This window comes from Globicephala melas, chromosome 2 (genome assembly GCF_963455315.2).
Source record: "Globicephala melas chromosome 2, mGloMel1.2, whole genome shotgun sequence".
Taxonomy (NCBI): domain Eukaryota; kingdom Metazoa; phylum Chordata; class Mammalia; order Artiodactyla; family Delphinidae; genus Globicephala; species Globicephala melas.
Genome location: NC_083315.2, coordinates 5,148,121 through 5,164,320, shown reverse-complemented (window position 1 = coordinate 5,164,320; position 16,200 = coordinate 5,148,121). Strand labels below are relative to the sequence as shown.

General features: G+C 36.9%; 1 protein-coding gene across 6 annotated transcripts in view; it reads right to left on the bottom strand.

The window, feature by feature from the left end:
- Window positions 1–4,826: 4,826 nt before the first annotated feature.
- Window positions 4,827–16,200, bottom strand: part of TRDMT1 (tRNA aspartic acid methyltransferase 1) — a 64,046-nt gene continuing 52,672 nt past the window's right edge. For 4 of the 6 annotated variants that reach the window (XM_030832388.2, XM_030832390.2, XM_060292209.1 and 1 more), the window contains one exon: window positions 8,973–9,484. In XM_030832388.2, the coding sequence (XP_030688248.1) occupies window positions 9,384–9,484 (101 nt within the window). In that variant the 3' untranslated portion in view covers window positions 8,973–9,383. Of the gene's footprint in view, window positions 8,074–8,972; window positions 15,885–16,200 lie in introns of those variants that run through there. The other 2 variants (XM_060292189.2, XM_030832389.3) reach the window with 2 other exon arrangements.

Sequence of the window (16,200 nt, the reverse complement as noted above, 5' to 3'; positions counted from 1 at the left end):
GAGATACAAACAGAAGCAGTTCACAGAGGCATCTTTATCTGCTGGTGGGAGGCTTTGCTCCACTGACGTGATCGATGACAGGAGGAGTGTTTTAACAAGGCTGATGCCTTACAAAGGGCCATCATTCCCAGGGGATGCATTAATTGGAGTGCCACGCAGACTGTGGGAACATGTAAGGTGTTGTCATCAAGGGCGGGAAGAAGGCTGGGATGACCGCACTTCTCACTCCTACTCAGTGCCATTATTCTAAGATCTGTAAAAACCAAAGCCTTTGTCCCTTTGTATTTTTCTTTCTTAAAATAGCGGCTTGGGCTGTATTTATTACAGAAGTACTACTAAATCAGGCTTTGCCAACAATTCCTAAACTGTGTTTAGAGAAGGCATAAACAATCCCCTAGGAGTTACACACAATTGTGGTATTAAATACTTTCCTTATAACATCTAATGTGCTATTCTTGTTTAGGTTGACAGATAGAATTATTCCAGCAATTCCCCAAGTCATGAAAGACATAATGATTCTGCTACAATACTCAGCATATTCATATTCAAGTCAGATTAATTGGACAATTATTTGTTAGGTACCCCCTGATTGTCAGCATCTGAGAGAGGCACTGAGGAGACAGAACTGGGTAAGATACAGCCTTTGTCCTGGAGGGAAAAAAGTCTGGGGAGGAGATGGTATTATATGCCATCAGGCTGCAAATGAAGTAGTGACTTGAAAGCTAGATTACCCATGGTAGAGGTGGAATAGAGTATTGGTTTTGATAGAAAGAATACTTTTAATTATAAAAGTAATATAACTATATTACATTGAATGGAATATTCAAAGACTGGCTTCTTTCACTTAGCATGATGTTTTCAAGGTTCATCTGTGTTGTAGCATGTATCAGTACTGCATCCTTTTTTATGACTGAATCTATTGTACGGATGTACACATTTTGTTTATTCATTCATCAACTGATGAACACAATAGTCATTTCCCTTTTTGGCTATTATGAATAATGTTGCTATGAACATTCATGTACAAGTTTGTGTGTGGATATGTTTTCAGTTCTCTTTGGAATATGCCTACGAGCATTCTTGTTGGGTCACATAGTAACACAATGTTTTGAGGAACTACCAAACTGTTTGTCAAAGGAGCTGCTCGTTGCGTATTTTATTGATTGGTTTCACCATCTTGTATTTCAGCATTGTCTTATTGTAACACATTTAATCTTCCAGTTTCACTATGTTTAATATCTTCATCCCTATAAACTGCCGTCCTTTTGAATTACATTATTAAGGCAGATTCCCATGGTGGGTCTGTTTTTACCATCTTTTACTTTCAACCTACTTAAATCATTTCATTTGAAGCAGGTTTCTTATCAAAGTATATAATTAAATGATGTTTTTTAATCCACTCTACCAATCTCTGTATTTTAAATACTGTATTTTGACCAACTATATTTAAGACATTTATCGATCTGGGAGAGCTTTTGTGCCATTTAATCATTTTTGTTTGTTTCCTCTGCTTCACATTCCTCTCTCTTTTCTTGCCTTCCTGTGGGTTACTTAAATATTTCTTAGGATTCCATCTTGATTTACTTGTAGTGGTTTTGAGTGCATTTCTTTGCACAGTTTTCGCAGTGGCTGCTGCTCTGGGCATAACGATATACTGTACGTACATGACATCACAGTTGATTGCTATCAGCAATTCACCACTTTAAGTGAAATGAAATCTCAGTTCCATTTAGGTTCCTTGAATTTCTCCACTTTTAAATATTGTCTTGAGCATTAGATGGTATTATCATTTTTGTTTCAATCATCAAATGTGATTTATAAAATTCATGAGGAGAAGCAGAGTCTATTGTAAGTATCCATACTTCTGCTCTTTCCATTACTCTTTCTTCCTTCCTGATGCTCCAAGATGCCTTTTTTTTTTATCATTTCATTTCTGTTTGCAGAACGTCCAATAGCCATTGTTTATGGGTAGGTTTCCTAGCAACAAACGCTTTTAGTTTTGCTTCATTTGAGAATACCATTATCTCCCCTTCATTCCTGTGGGACGGTCTGGACACAGAACTTTCAGTTAACAGTTTCTTTCTTTCGGCACAGTTGTGCCACCTCTTTCTAGCCCCCATGGTTTCTGATGAGAAATCTGCTGTTATTCAAACTGTGTTCTGCTATAGTAATGTGTCCCTTCTCTCTGGTTGCTTTCATTTTTTCTTTGTTTTTAGTTTTCACATGTTTAATTATAAAGTGTCTTTGCATGGATTTCTTTCAGCCTATCCTGTTTGGGGTACACTCAGCTTCCGGAACCTGCATATTTATTCTTTGCTAAATTTGAGATGTTTCCATCCATTATTTCTTTGCACATTCATCCAGCTCTATTCTTTTTTCTCCTCTACTTCTTGGACTCCAAATATATGAATGTTGGCTCTTTATTACTGTCTCAGAGGTCACTGAGTCTCATTTTTCCCCAGTCTTCTCTTTGTTGTTCAGATTTACTAATTCTATTGCTTATTTTCAAGTTCACTGATTCTATCATCTGTCATTTTCATTCTATTATAGAACCCATCCAATGAGTTTTCTATTTTGGCTATTGTATTTTTCAGTTATATAATTGCCTTTATTTCTTTTTTAAAAAAAACTGGGACAAAAATGCACATCATAGTGGTTTTTTTATCGACGTTAAAAAAAAGTCTTTGTTAACTATTTCCTTGGGGAGCCTTTCTATTTTTTGCTTCAAAAGAGTTTGTAACTACTTGTTAAGGCATTTTTATGATGGCTGCTTTAAAATCTTTGTCAGATAAATCCAACACCTGGCTCATCCTGGAGATACCATCAGTTGGCTGTCTTTTCTTATTTGTTGTGATTTGCTTGGTTCTTGGTATGACAGGTGATTTTAGATTATATCCTGGATACTTCGTCTATTATGTTAGAAGAGTCTGGGTTCTATTTTAATCTTTTATTTAAGCAGGCAGTCACTATGTTTATGTTTAGCATGCAGGCCTTGGCCTACCTTTTGGTCTATGATTCCAGTGGCAGTTTAAATTTCAGAGCCTTTGCAGTGTTAACTTGGTCCATCTGGTGCTGCTGGAGCTCAAAGTGGTCCTTGATGGTGTTACTTTAGGGGAAAGAAGTTTTCCCCAAGACGAGTCACCTGGTACCTCTAGGTTGGGGAAAGACAGCCCCCTGCCCATGGTGATGAAAACTTCTAGGTCAGACACTCCTGTAGCAGAATGCCCCTTGTCAGGGCTCCATGGTTGCTCGGTGTCTCTCAACAAGTGAGAGGAGCCTGGACCTGCCAGGGGAGTAATGCTTCCCCTGGACACTTGCCAGTGGGGATCCCTATACAACGCCCTTGAGGGTTGTATCAGACCCACCTGGTGTTGTCAGCAGGACCCCTGTTCCATCCTGGGCTCCCTTATGTTGCTAGCTTGGTGGTCAGGAAACACCAAGCCTGGGCTACCTTCTTCTGTTGGGTGGGAGGTGATAAGACATCCTGTAACTATGTTCCCCCTCCAGTTGTGGGAGTACTTAGCTGGTTTGTTTTCTTCCTTACACCTTTCAGAGTTTTCTTTCTGATGTCTCTTGCATTATTTTATAATCATACTTATCCAGAATTGATAATTGTACTTATCAGGAAGGAGCAGGAAAAATGAGTCTTCCCTCTTGTCTGGACAAGTCAGAATACAGTATTTTAAAAAATTTATACCTTCACAGCTTCCCTCAAAGCCAAAACCCCAAGTTCTATTCTAGAATTATTTTTTAAATCATATCTTCCAAACTTGAGTAAATTTGGCTATTCCTCTGTTAATAGAGGAAGTGGCGATAACACCAATTAAAGTGACTTAAAGACACTTTAAATTCCACAGTATGACAGCCTTTGGAATTTTCTATATCGATCCAGTATAGTGACTATATTCACTCATTTAACAAATATTTATTGAGTGCTTACTTTGCACCAGGTACTGTTGCAGTCACTGGGAAGGTAGCAGTAAAAAAAAAAAAAAAAAAAAAAAATTAAATCCCTGCCCTCCTGGAAGTTTACATTCTCTAAACCATGGAATATTTTTCATTTTAAACCAATTCAAAGTATAGTAACTATCAAGCTTATTGTCTATTCATCGATAGGATGAGTTCTCAAATAGCAAACTCAACCTGTATCTACTATACAAGGAGTATCACATTCCAGTAGGTATTTTCAATCTTTTTTTGTGTGTAAAATTTAACTGTACTTGTGTAAGGAACTAGCTAAGTTCCTAAGTAGCTAAGTAAGCAAAATAACAACTATTTGAGTCAAAATTATATTTTCTGGGTGTTGTGGGCAAAAAAGTAGTTACAGAAAAGGGTGAGATCTCTGAGAAAAATGGCTTGGTCACTGAAGGGTAGAGAAATCTGAGGACTGCATCTTCAGGAACGGATAAAGTTCAGCTCCAAACCACTCTCTGTTCTCTCTTTAGACTCTTCTTTAGGTGATCTCATCTGATTATAGAGCCAGCTTGGCTAAATAAACATGTTCCATATTTACACTCATAATTTAAATCTGCCCTGATATGAATAAAGATACAAACAAAATAAAATACAGAGCAAATACTTGAAGTAAACAGTGAAACCATAGTATGTATAAGAAGATAAATGAGAACACCCTAGGGCTATAAAGAAGAGTTCTATCAGAAAAGTAACTTCCTATCTCCTAGTTTTTGTGAAAATTTCTATCTAAATTCAGATTTGTAGAAAAAACAAGATTTTGGAAGCTTTAGGAATCAAGTATGGTATACTTGAGGGAGAGTTATAAGTGTTGGATGTAATTGAAAATAACACTCAGAACCTACGGTAAATATATGACAAATTTATTTGAGAACTTGGGGAATAAGAAGCCAAAAAAGTTCTTTGCACATGCTCGTATTTGTTGAACAAATAAATTTTAAAAGGAATAAACTCAAAAATCAAGACAAAAATAGTAATGTAGTTTGGGTCGTGGTTGTGTAAGATTTTGAAGAGCATGAGTATTTTAGTGTAAAATGTTCTTAGAAGTCAAGGAGAGAGGTCAGGAAAATGGATTTAAAAAAAAAAACAACGAAGTTTAAAATTTTAGCAGCAAAGTGAACGAATGACAGGAGAGGAAAAATGGTAAAGAAAGACTGACCAGTATGATCTGAAGTTGAAGAACATATGTGGGATTCTTACTGCTCTTTAATAAAATATGCAAAGGAACTTTGCCAAGTGAGGTATTATAGGCATAACTAGACATCCTGGTGAGTATGATGAATGGAGAAAGAATAGGTTGGATTGGAGGTGGGTCAAAAAAGATGCATGTTAAGAAGGTGGTATGACAGCTGTATGTAGCACATTTTGACAGTAGAATCTGAGAAGAAGAGAATTCCAGTACAGGGAAGTTCCAAGGCTGTCTTGAAAAATTATATAACCAGGTCAATCACAGTCTATAAGAAACTGCTGAAACCTACAACACTCACTCAATTTCAAAGCCCAACGCTATTAGCAAGTCAGTTTACAACTGGTGGCCTCAAACAGGCATAGTTCCAAGACGAAAACCAAATTATGAAAAGTTAACCTTTTCAACAACATAACCAACTCAGAAAAACATCCTTTAACTACTTTACCTATATGGGCTTATTGTGTTATCTTGGCTTATTTGGGAAGTTGTTGATTCTAACTTTTGATTTTAAATTATAAAGTTATCAAAACAAAACGAGCAGGTCTTCCCTGGTGGCGCAGTGGTTGAGAGTCCGCCTGCCGATGCAGGGGACGCGGGTTCGTGCCCCGGTCCGGGAAGATCCCACATGCCGCGGAGCGGCTGGGCCCGTGAGCCATGGCCGCTGAGCCTGCGCGTCCGGAGCCTGTGCTCCGCAACCGGAGAGGCCACAACAGTGAGAGCCCCGCGTACCTCAAAAAAAAAAAAAAAACAACAACGAGCAACCAGAGCCATTCTAGTTTGGGTGCAGACACGGCAGCTGGCCCACAGAACGCATCCTTCAGCACGTGCTTGAGGCTGGCTCATATGGCGGATGCTTCTTTACTGTGTACTGCTAGAGCTAGAATCAAACCAGTTTCATTTGTGCTTAGCTTCACTCATCTATCCTCAAGAGCCTCCTACAATTTAACAACTTCTGACCCAAATTAGGTTGAGGTTAGAACAAAAGACAAACTGTGATTTTTGTTAAAGAATCTTGCCCAATACCTCAAAAAAATAACTTTAGTGCTAGGTGGCCCATCAACTTTCACAATCTCAACTACTGGTTTCGTCTCCTTAAAAGGCTCTGTCTTGTGAGGGGGAGCAAGTTGGCTGATAGTCAGTGGTATTTTCTCACTTTTCAAGGCACAGGGCAGTGCCTACTGTGCAGGTCTGATTTACTAGCCAGAACACAATGTTCAGGGGACTCTGAACTTGCAGAGGGTCAGCTGATCCCTCAGTAACAGGGTGACTCACCGCCCTCATCATTTGGCTCTACTGCCTGCCACTAAGGATTAAGATGATCAAGCACTGGCTCGCTCTCCTATGACTACATAACTCCTCTTCAAAATCATTTTCCAATATGATTCATTCGGTTTAAATTGATTTGTCTCATGCATTATATTTAGGTATGGAAAACTTACTAAAAATATGAAGCAGGGTAATAGATAATTTATGATTATTTGGCAAACCATTTCGAAGAGCACAAGTGGGGGCTTCCCTGGTGGCGCAGGGGTTAAGAATCCGCCTGCCAATGCAGGTTGCACGGGTTCGAGCCCTGGTCCGGGAGGATCCCACATGCTGTGGAGCAACAAGCCTGTGCGCCACAACTACTGAGCCTGTGCTCTAGAGCCCGCGAGCCACAACTACTGAGCCCACGTGCCACAACTACTGAAGCCCACGCGCCTAGAGCCCATGCTCCGCAACAAGAGAAGCCACAGCAGTGAGAAGCCCACGCACCGCAACGAAGAGTAGCCCCTGCTCGATGCAACTAGACAAAGCCCATGCGCAAAATAAATAAATAAATATTTTTAAAAAATTAAAAAAAGAAATAAAAGAGCACAAGCGACACAAAGGGGAGAACAAAAAATCAGTTTCCTGTTAGAAATGGCAAAGATTTAATTATTGTTTTTTTAAAAGGAGAGCCTATATTTTCCAAAATGTTGAATAAGCTTACAGTAAGTCCAAATATCAGAATTTCCAAGATGTGTATATATGCTAATTAAGGGATGCTCCGGTAAATATATCTTCATTAATGTATGAATTTTGTGCTTGCTATTATACATAATTAATTAAGGGCAAGAATCACGATCTGCCCATGGATGTACTTCAATAATTTAAGATTTTTCACAAAGCTGTATTTTATCTCCTAGTTTGTACGCACGTGTCGCCACAGAGCCTTCGTGTGTTTCTGCCTGGTGCACTGCAACTCAACACATTTTGTTGTATCATTGCGCAGTGGGGCACAGGACACTATAATTATAGCATAATCATAGTAAAACTCTGAACCTTCTTATTGGGAAGAATCTTTTCATCAGTGAGGAAAACAGAGAAAGTGTGCCAAAGTGATTTCAGATAGCTGTATACTATCATTTACGAGACTTGTACTAAGGTTTATCTTTAAGCACATACACAAAATGTAGACAGTGACAGTTATACATATATGCATTGGTCTACAGCTTCCCTATTCCCATATTTATCTATGAGTTCTTCTGAAAAACTGGTGGTGGGGAATGTTTTTTTTTTTAATTGTGATAAAACGCACATAACATAAAATTTGCCATTTAAACAATTTTCAAGCATGCAATTCAGTGCCATTAAGTACGTTCACACTGTTGGGCAACCATCACCTCCAGAAGTTTTGCACCTCCCCCAGAGACTCTACACCCATTAAACATGAACGCCCATTTCCCTGGTCTCCTGAGCCCTGGTAACCACTAGTCTACTTTCTATCTCTATGAATTTGACTCTTGTACATACCTCATATAAATGGAATTATACAGACTTTGTCCTTTTGTGTCTGGTTTATTTCACTGAATATAATGTCTTCAAGGTTCATCCATGTTGTAACGTGTCAGAATTTCCTTCCTTTTTACAGCTGAATATCGTCAATAACGCTGCAATGAACATTGGTATACAAATATCTTAGTCCCTCTTTTCAATTCTTTTGGGTATATACCTAGAAGTGGAATTGCTTTATCATATGGTAATTCTGTGTTTAATTTTTTTAAAGGGATTATCATCTATCTTCTATAGAGGCTGCACTATTTTACATTCCCATCAGTAATGCATAGGGTTCCAATTTTTCCATATCAGGATGATTGTTTTTTAAGAATAAAAATATGAATTAAAATTTGTGACAAAATTTCTCATCTTATTTCTTTTCATTTCTCTTCTATTTGTCACTTGATCTTATCACCAAAATCAAAACCACAGGATTTATGATGCAAGATTTAGTCTGATTAGAGTCCTAATTCCAAGAAGTCTATGGAGAGGGAGAGTCAGAGAAAGTTAAAGTTATAAAAGTTAATTCACAGAATAGGTATGTGGAATGGGGTCAGAGGGCAGAGTTCCCTCCCTAAAATCTTAATGCTGTGCTACATTCCTTAGATCATGATGGCAAATTCAACTTACAACAAGAAGCTGAAAAGGAAGACAAAAGCAAGCTCTGAAGATAGCAAACTACAGGTAGGTACGTATAAATGAAAAAGGGACAGTGAGTTTTGTCTTTCAGAAGGAAGTAGAATTAAAGATAATTAAATAATGTGCACCTACACTTTCTATGGCATACCGATAGAGAGGTAATCAAGAATTAGCATTACTATTTCTGAGATTTTCTTCAGACTGTTGTATAAGGTAAATGATGATAATTTGGTCTAAAATATTATACACATTTGTTTAGATAAACTAAAGGAATGTTTAAAAAATTGAAATTAAGTAAAACACTCAATATTTTAAACAGGGCAGAATTAGAATCATCATTTTAGAAACAGGAAGAATTATTTTAAAAAAGTAATAGATTCATAAAGCAACTTCTTTAATTAACATACACAATATACAGTTTCTCAAGTTCATATAGTACACCTGTTATGACACTTTACAAAATATTCATGTAGACATTAAAATTCTAATGTTCCCAAATTTGTCTATACCGTAATATTATAAAGGGAATATTTTACATATATATTTAACAATTTCATATAAAAAGATATTCTCCTAAAGAATAACAATAATTTTCACCTTACAAAACACAGTAATATAAACTTAAGGAAACAAAACGGCATTTTCCTGATAAATCCAAATTCTTATTAATGAGAGAATAAGATAATTTAGTTGAATTTTGTCAAAATTAATTCAAAAAAGAATTTCAGAGTTATTATCTGGATATAATGGAATACTGCCACCATCTTTCAGAGTTACTTAAAAATTATTCACATAGGATTTTGATTAGTTGAGCTACTACATGCACATTGAGACTATTTCCAAGTAGACGATAACGCTGTTTGACTGTTGTCTTCTCAGGAAATCCTAGAAAAGAAAGGTAACAATTTATAATACAATCACTTGCAATATTAACTTCCAGAGATAAAAGGATGTATTCTTTAGTAAAAGCAGCGTGGTTATTTACATAAATAAGTCCCTAAGGTATCCATGAAGTTCAAGTAACAAATGAGAATTTGGAGCCAAAAATATTATATAACATTTCATTGCTTACACAACGTGATATTATCATATCACTTACCATATTTGCTCAGTACACACATGTACACACATAACATCCACAGAACTAATAGAAATCTGAGCACTAGTACACTTTAGGAAAAGCAGTGGCTACGATTATTTCAGTTATTTAATAACAGCCTTCAGGAGACAGAATTCACATACTATAAAATGCAGTTTTTCTTTTAAAGGGAGACTTATTTATTTATTTATTTATCCATTCATTCATTTATGACTATGCCACATGGCTTGTGGGATCTTAGTTCCCCAGCCAGGGATTGAACCTGGGCCCTCGGCAGTGAGAGCGAGGAGTCCTAACTGCTGGACCACTGGGGAATTCCCTAAAGTGCACCTTTTTAAAGGGTACAATTCAGTGGTTTTTAGAATAGTTGCAGAGTTTTGCATACATCCCTACTATTTAATGTCAGAACAGTTTCATCACCTCAGAAAGAAAGCTGGCCCACAGTTAACATCATACTCAATAATGAAAGCTAAAAATTTTCCTCTAAGATCAGGAACGAGACAAAGATACCCACTCTTGCCACTTTTATTCAACATGGTATAGAAGTCCTAGCCAGAACAATTAGGCAAGAAAAAGAAATAAAAGGAATCTAAATTGGAAAGGAAGAAGTAGAACTATCACCATCTGCAAATTACATGATATTATACATAGAAAACTCTAAAGACTTCATCAAAACGTGGTTAGAATAAATGAATTAAGTTGCAGTATACAAAATAAATATACAGAAATCTGCTGATTTCTGTACATTAACAACAAACTATCAGAAAGAGAAAATAAGACAACAATCCCATTTACAGTCGCATCAAAAAGAATAAAATACTGAGGAATAAATTTAACCATTGATGAAAAAATTGAAGACACAAATATAGGTACTCCATGCTCATGAACTGGAAGAATTAATATTGTTAAAATGTCTATATTATCCAAAGCAACCTACAGATTTAATGCAATCCCTATCAAAATTCCAATGGCATTTTTCACAGAAATAGAAACCACATCCTAAAATTCCTATGGCATCACAAAAGATCCCAAGTAGCCAAAGTAACCTTGAGGGAGAAGAACCAAGCTGGAGGCATCACGATGCTCCCTGACTTCAGACTACATTACAAAGCTAAAGTAATCAAAACAGTATGACATTAGCATAAAAAGACACAGAAATCAAAGGAACAGAATAGACAGCCCAGAAATAAACCCACACATATGTGGTTAATTAATTTATGACAGGGAGCTGAGAATATACAATGGGGAAAGGAAAGTCTCTTAAATAAATGGTGTTGGGAAAATTGGACAGATACATGCAAAAGAATGAAACTGTACCACTATTTTACACCATACACAAAAATTAACTCCAAATGAATTAAACACCTGAACATAAGACCTCAAACCATAAAACTCCTAGAAGAAAACGTAGGTGGTAAATTCCTTGACATCAGTCTTGTCCATGGTTTTTTGGATCTGACTGTAAAAGCAAAGGCAACAAAAGCAAAAATAAACAACTTAGACTACATCAAACTAAAAAACTTCTGTACAGCAAATGAAATAATGAGCAAAATGAAATGGCAATCTACTGAACAGGAGAAAATATTTCCAAATCATAAATCTGATAAGGGTTTAGTACCCAAATTATATAATGAAGTCATAAAATTCAACAGCAAAACAATAAATAATCAGATTAAAAAATGGGCAGAGTACTTGAATAAAAATTTTTCCAAAGAAGACATACAGAGGGCCAATAGGCACATGAAAAGATATTCAACATCACTAATCATCAGGGAAATGCAAATAAAAACCACAATGAGATATTACTTCACATCTGTTATAATGGCTATTATCCAAAAGACAAGAAATAACAAGAGCTGGAAGGAACATGGAGAAAAGGGAACTCTTATGCACTGATGGTGAGAATTTAAATTGGTGCAGCCATTATGGAAAACAGTATGGAGGTTCCTCAAAAAATTAAAAATAGAACAATCATATAATCCACCAATTCCACCCTGGGTATTTATCCAATGAAAACAAAAATACTAAGTAGAAAAGATATGTGCACCCCCATGTTCATTGCAGCATCATTTACAACAGACAAGATATGGAAACAACCTAAGTGTCCATCGATGGGTAAATGAAAAAAGAAAATGCACACACACATACACACACCATGGAATACTACCCAGCCATAAAAAAGAATGAAAAGGACCTTGAGGGCATTATACCAAGCGAAGTCAGAGAGACAAATACTGTATGATCTCACTTATATGTGGAATCTAAAAACCAAAGCAAGCAAACAAACAAATTTAAAAAACCAAGGTCATAGATACAGAAAACAGATTGGTGGTTGCACGGGTGGGGGAAAAAAGGGTGAAATGGGTCAAAAGGTACAAACTACGAGTTATAAAAATAAATAAGTCCTGGGGATATATAATGTAGAGCATGGTGACTATAGTTAGCAATACTGTGTTGCATATCTGAAAATTGCTAGGAGAGGTCTTAACAGTCCTCATCACAAGAAAAAAGAATTTTGTAACGATGTATGGTAATGGATATTAACTAGATTTATTATGGTGGGTGATCATTTTGCAATGTATACAAATGTTGAATCATTATGTTGTAATGTTGTACATCTGAAACTAATACAATGCTATATGTTAATTATATACTTCAATACAAATTTTTTTTAAAAAGAATGCTGCCACCCATTAGCAGTCACTCTCCATGTCCCCTCCCTGCCCCTCAACTACTGATCTACTTTCCGTTCTAGAGATTGCCTATTCTGAACACTTCATACAAATGGAACCATACAATATGTTGTCTTTTGTCTCCGGCTGCTTTCGCGTAGTGCTTTCAAGGTTCATGCGTGTTGATTCTGGAATGTTTTTTAAAAGCAAAGTATTCTATGTTTAATATCTTAGTCCTTATAATAACATTATGTATTAACAATATTATGTATGTTGTATAATACGACTATAAAATATAGTGTAACTCAAACATCAAGCACATCAGTAAAAATTATCTGATCCGAGGGAAAAAATGGCTCATAACATGCACCAATAGTTCATTCCTCTCTCTGTCTGAATAGTATTCTATCTTATGGATATACCACATTTTATTCATTCATTCATTAATAGACATCTGGGCTTTTTCCCTACTTCTTGATTATTATAAACATTGATGTTATGAACATGTACGTACATATATATGTATGTGTTAAGCTTTTTTCAGTTCTCTTGGATATACACCTAGGGGTGAAATTGTGGGGTCATATAGTAACTCTGTGTCTAACATTTGAGGAACTGCCAGAATGCTTTCTAAGGCAGCTGCACCATTTTATCTTCCCACCAACAGTGTACAAGGGACCTGATTTCTCCACAATTTGTTAACACTGTTATTGTCTGTCTTTTTGTGAAGTGGTATCTTACTGTGGTTTTGATTTACCTTTCCCTAATATCTAATAATGTTTAACATCTTTTCATGTGCTTATTGGTCATTTATCTATTTTCTTTGGAGAAATGTCTATTGAAATCCTTTGCCCACTTTTAAACTGGATTATTTTTCTTTTTATTGTTGAGTCATAAGAGTTCTTTATATATTCTGGATACAAGTCCCTCAGAGTTGCTTTTTTACATTCTGCTTCCACAAACTGACATTCTCATACTGAAGTTCAATTTGCTACATTCTTTTGCAAAACAAAAGGGCCCACAGATACTACATTTGCTGGAACAAAACCTTGCACATACCACAGTAAAAGACTGTCCATGCGTAAGAGTGGATGCCAGAATCTTAGTTACAATTCCAGAATTTCACATTCAGAATCCTTTGGCATAGCAATTAAATATAGGAAAAGCAAATCAGGTAATAAAGGAAATACTTAAAGAGCATTAAAAATAGCAAAATTTCAAAACCTGATAAAGTTGCTTCATCAACACTAGACATTATACTTACTGCAATAAAATAACAGTGATTACCATAATAAAATGATATTTGCAATTGAGCATGATCATAAAATTGCTATTATAAAGATAATATGTCTTAGGCAAGCACATTAGTCATCTCAAATTATTTACTTCAAAGTAGCCAGAGGTAGAAATACCTACAAACTTTTAGACTACCCCTAGGACGATGCCTTGAGATACCAAGATTATATCAGAGGGGAAGAGATGTCTGAAAACAAACAAGTCAGATTTGTAAAAATTATATATATATACAAACACATATATACACATGCATGTGTGTATTTTATACATAGATATTAAAATCTAAACTCACTTGTGGAAAGAATTACATAATTTTGTAAAGTTAAAAGGTGACTTTTTAAAAACTTAGGTACATTAAAAATAATAATCCTCAAAAGCAAAGAAACCTAGAATTAACAAGGTCAAGAGAGCAGCTTTTATTCAGTAAGTGTCGGTTAGTGTCTGTCTCTTCCAAAGCCTGCTGTCTCATGAATGCGTGCCACTGGCCACAAAGAGAACCAGGGCAAAATGTGTGGGAGAGTCAATGCGAATCCGTCATGGCCGGTGGACAAGCAACTCAAAGAACGCCCATTTTGGACCCAGGGTCCGTGACGTCAGAGGCACACGTGCAGGACAGTTCTGTCACAGGGCTGCTCAGTGGTGACAGCAGGGCACTGACTATACACATATGTCACATATTAAAATAAGGTAGGGCTTCCCTGGTGGCGCAGTGGTTGAGAGTCCGCCTGCTCATGCAGGGGACAGGGGTTCGTGCCCCGGTTCGGAAAGATCCCACATGCCGCGGAGCGGCTGGGCCCGTGAGCCTGCGCGTCCGGAGCCCGTGCTCCGCAACGGGAGAGGCCACAATGGTGAGAGGCCGGCGTACCGAAAAAAAATAAAAATAAAATAAAATACGTAAAGCAATGAAAAAGGCTTTCTCCCATGTATTATACATATATTTTCAGAGAACTTCGAAAAATCCTATTTTACCCCTTAGATATTTTTAAATACTGAGAAAAAATATTTATGAAGTAAAGGCTATAACATCTACCATTTAAAATATAAAAGCACGAATTTTATATTATGTGTCAGATAGGTTGTAAGCATGTGACATACGTTAACTCACTTAACTGTTACAACAGCTCTATGAAGTCGGTGCTATAATTATCCCCATTTTACAGATGCATAAACTACGGCAGAGAGTGGCTTCAGTAGGGCTAAGATTCACACTCAGTCAGTCTGACTCTGGGGTCTGTGCTACATTTCACTATTACCAAAGTGATTGCTACTGCTTGAAAAAATAAGCACTCAAATAAAACTTAGAAATGAGTTGCTGTTCGACAGTAAATCTCTTTTCTCTCTGTAGTAGTACAGAAAATACCTTTGATTGCTCATCCTAAAATATGAAGGAAAAAAAAAAGTAACCACAACAGTAGACTGGGAATTAAATTCCTGAGTCCAATTCTCAGTTCTTTGTTTCACTGATGTTCTCACTCACTTTGTGACATAAACTAAGACACGGAAAGTCTATGTTTTCTTAAAACACACTCCCCGGGATGTTTCAGACTGAATGAGATCACCAAGAAAAAGGCAGAGAGTACAAAATAAACCTGGTTGCTGTGACTATGCTTGGAGAATCAATTACCAAGAGGGTAGTCAAATTCTGTTGGCAGTTTGTTCCCAATGTACAAAAAGATGCTTTCCAAACCTCAACTGTAAATCCATTATTTAGATTTTAAAACATGGTCTATGTTTTAGGACTGTATTAATATTACAACAACATTAGGTTTAGCGAAGTTTGGCTTTTCTGCATTCAAGTTCCCAATCAGTTATCAAAAGCACATTTCCTCCTTGTGCAGCCCTGGAAGCATGTGAGGGAGGTCTGTGTCTCTCCCTTCCCATGAGCCAGGTACTAGGAGCACACCCACCGCAGCCCAGGAAACCGATGGCATCCACACAGCAAGAGCAGCAGCGCCAAGGAAGAGGGACCAGGGAGGGGCGGGGTGCTCTAAGAAGCAAAGGCGCTGTGTCCAGTCTCTTAATAGCAACAATCCCTGGCTTTCCTCATTACTTGTCTTTCTCCCTTGGCAGTGGTATCTTCATTTTTCTTGAGAGTCCATCTTCAGATTCCCTAATTTCGTGTCAATTCTGGCATCTGTGCTCCTGAGTCACCCTTACTTTCCATTAGGAAAGTTCCTTTCTAGACCACCTCTCCACTTTTTCTTTTCTCCACTGAAACCTTGTAGGGAAGGAATCAATTATATCAATTATATAATTGATAAGAGTGTTATCTCCGAGGAGTAGAAGTACAAATACATACCTCCCCACCACACAAAAATAAATTCCTCAATTGCCTGTTAATTTCTTCATTAAAACAAAGACAATTCTAGGCATTCTTTCATAAGATCTAGTGTGAGGTTATTCGAATAGTACTCCTAGAAGCAAAAAACTAAATTCGAGAAAGAGATGCTACTAACAACCATCTGTAGGGAGAAGTGAGGAATTGCTGATTTGGCCCTTCTGTTCCTGCAAAGCACCTGGAACCATTACTGGAG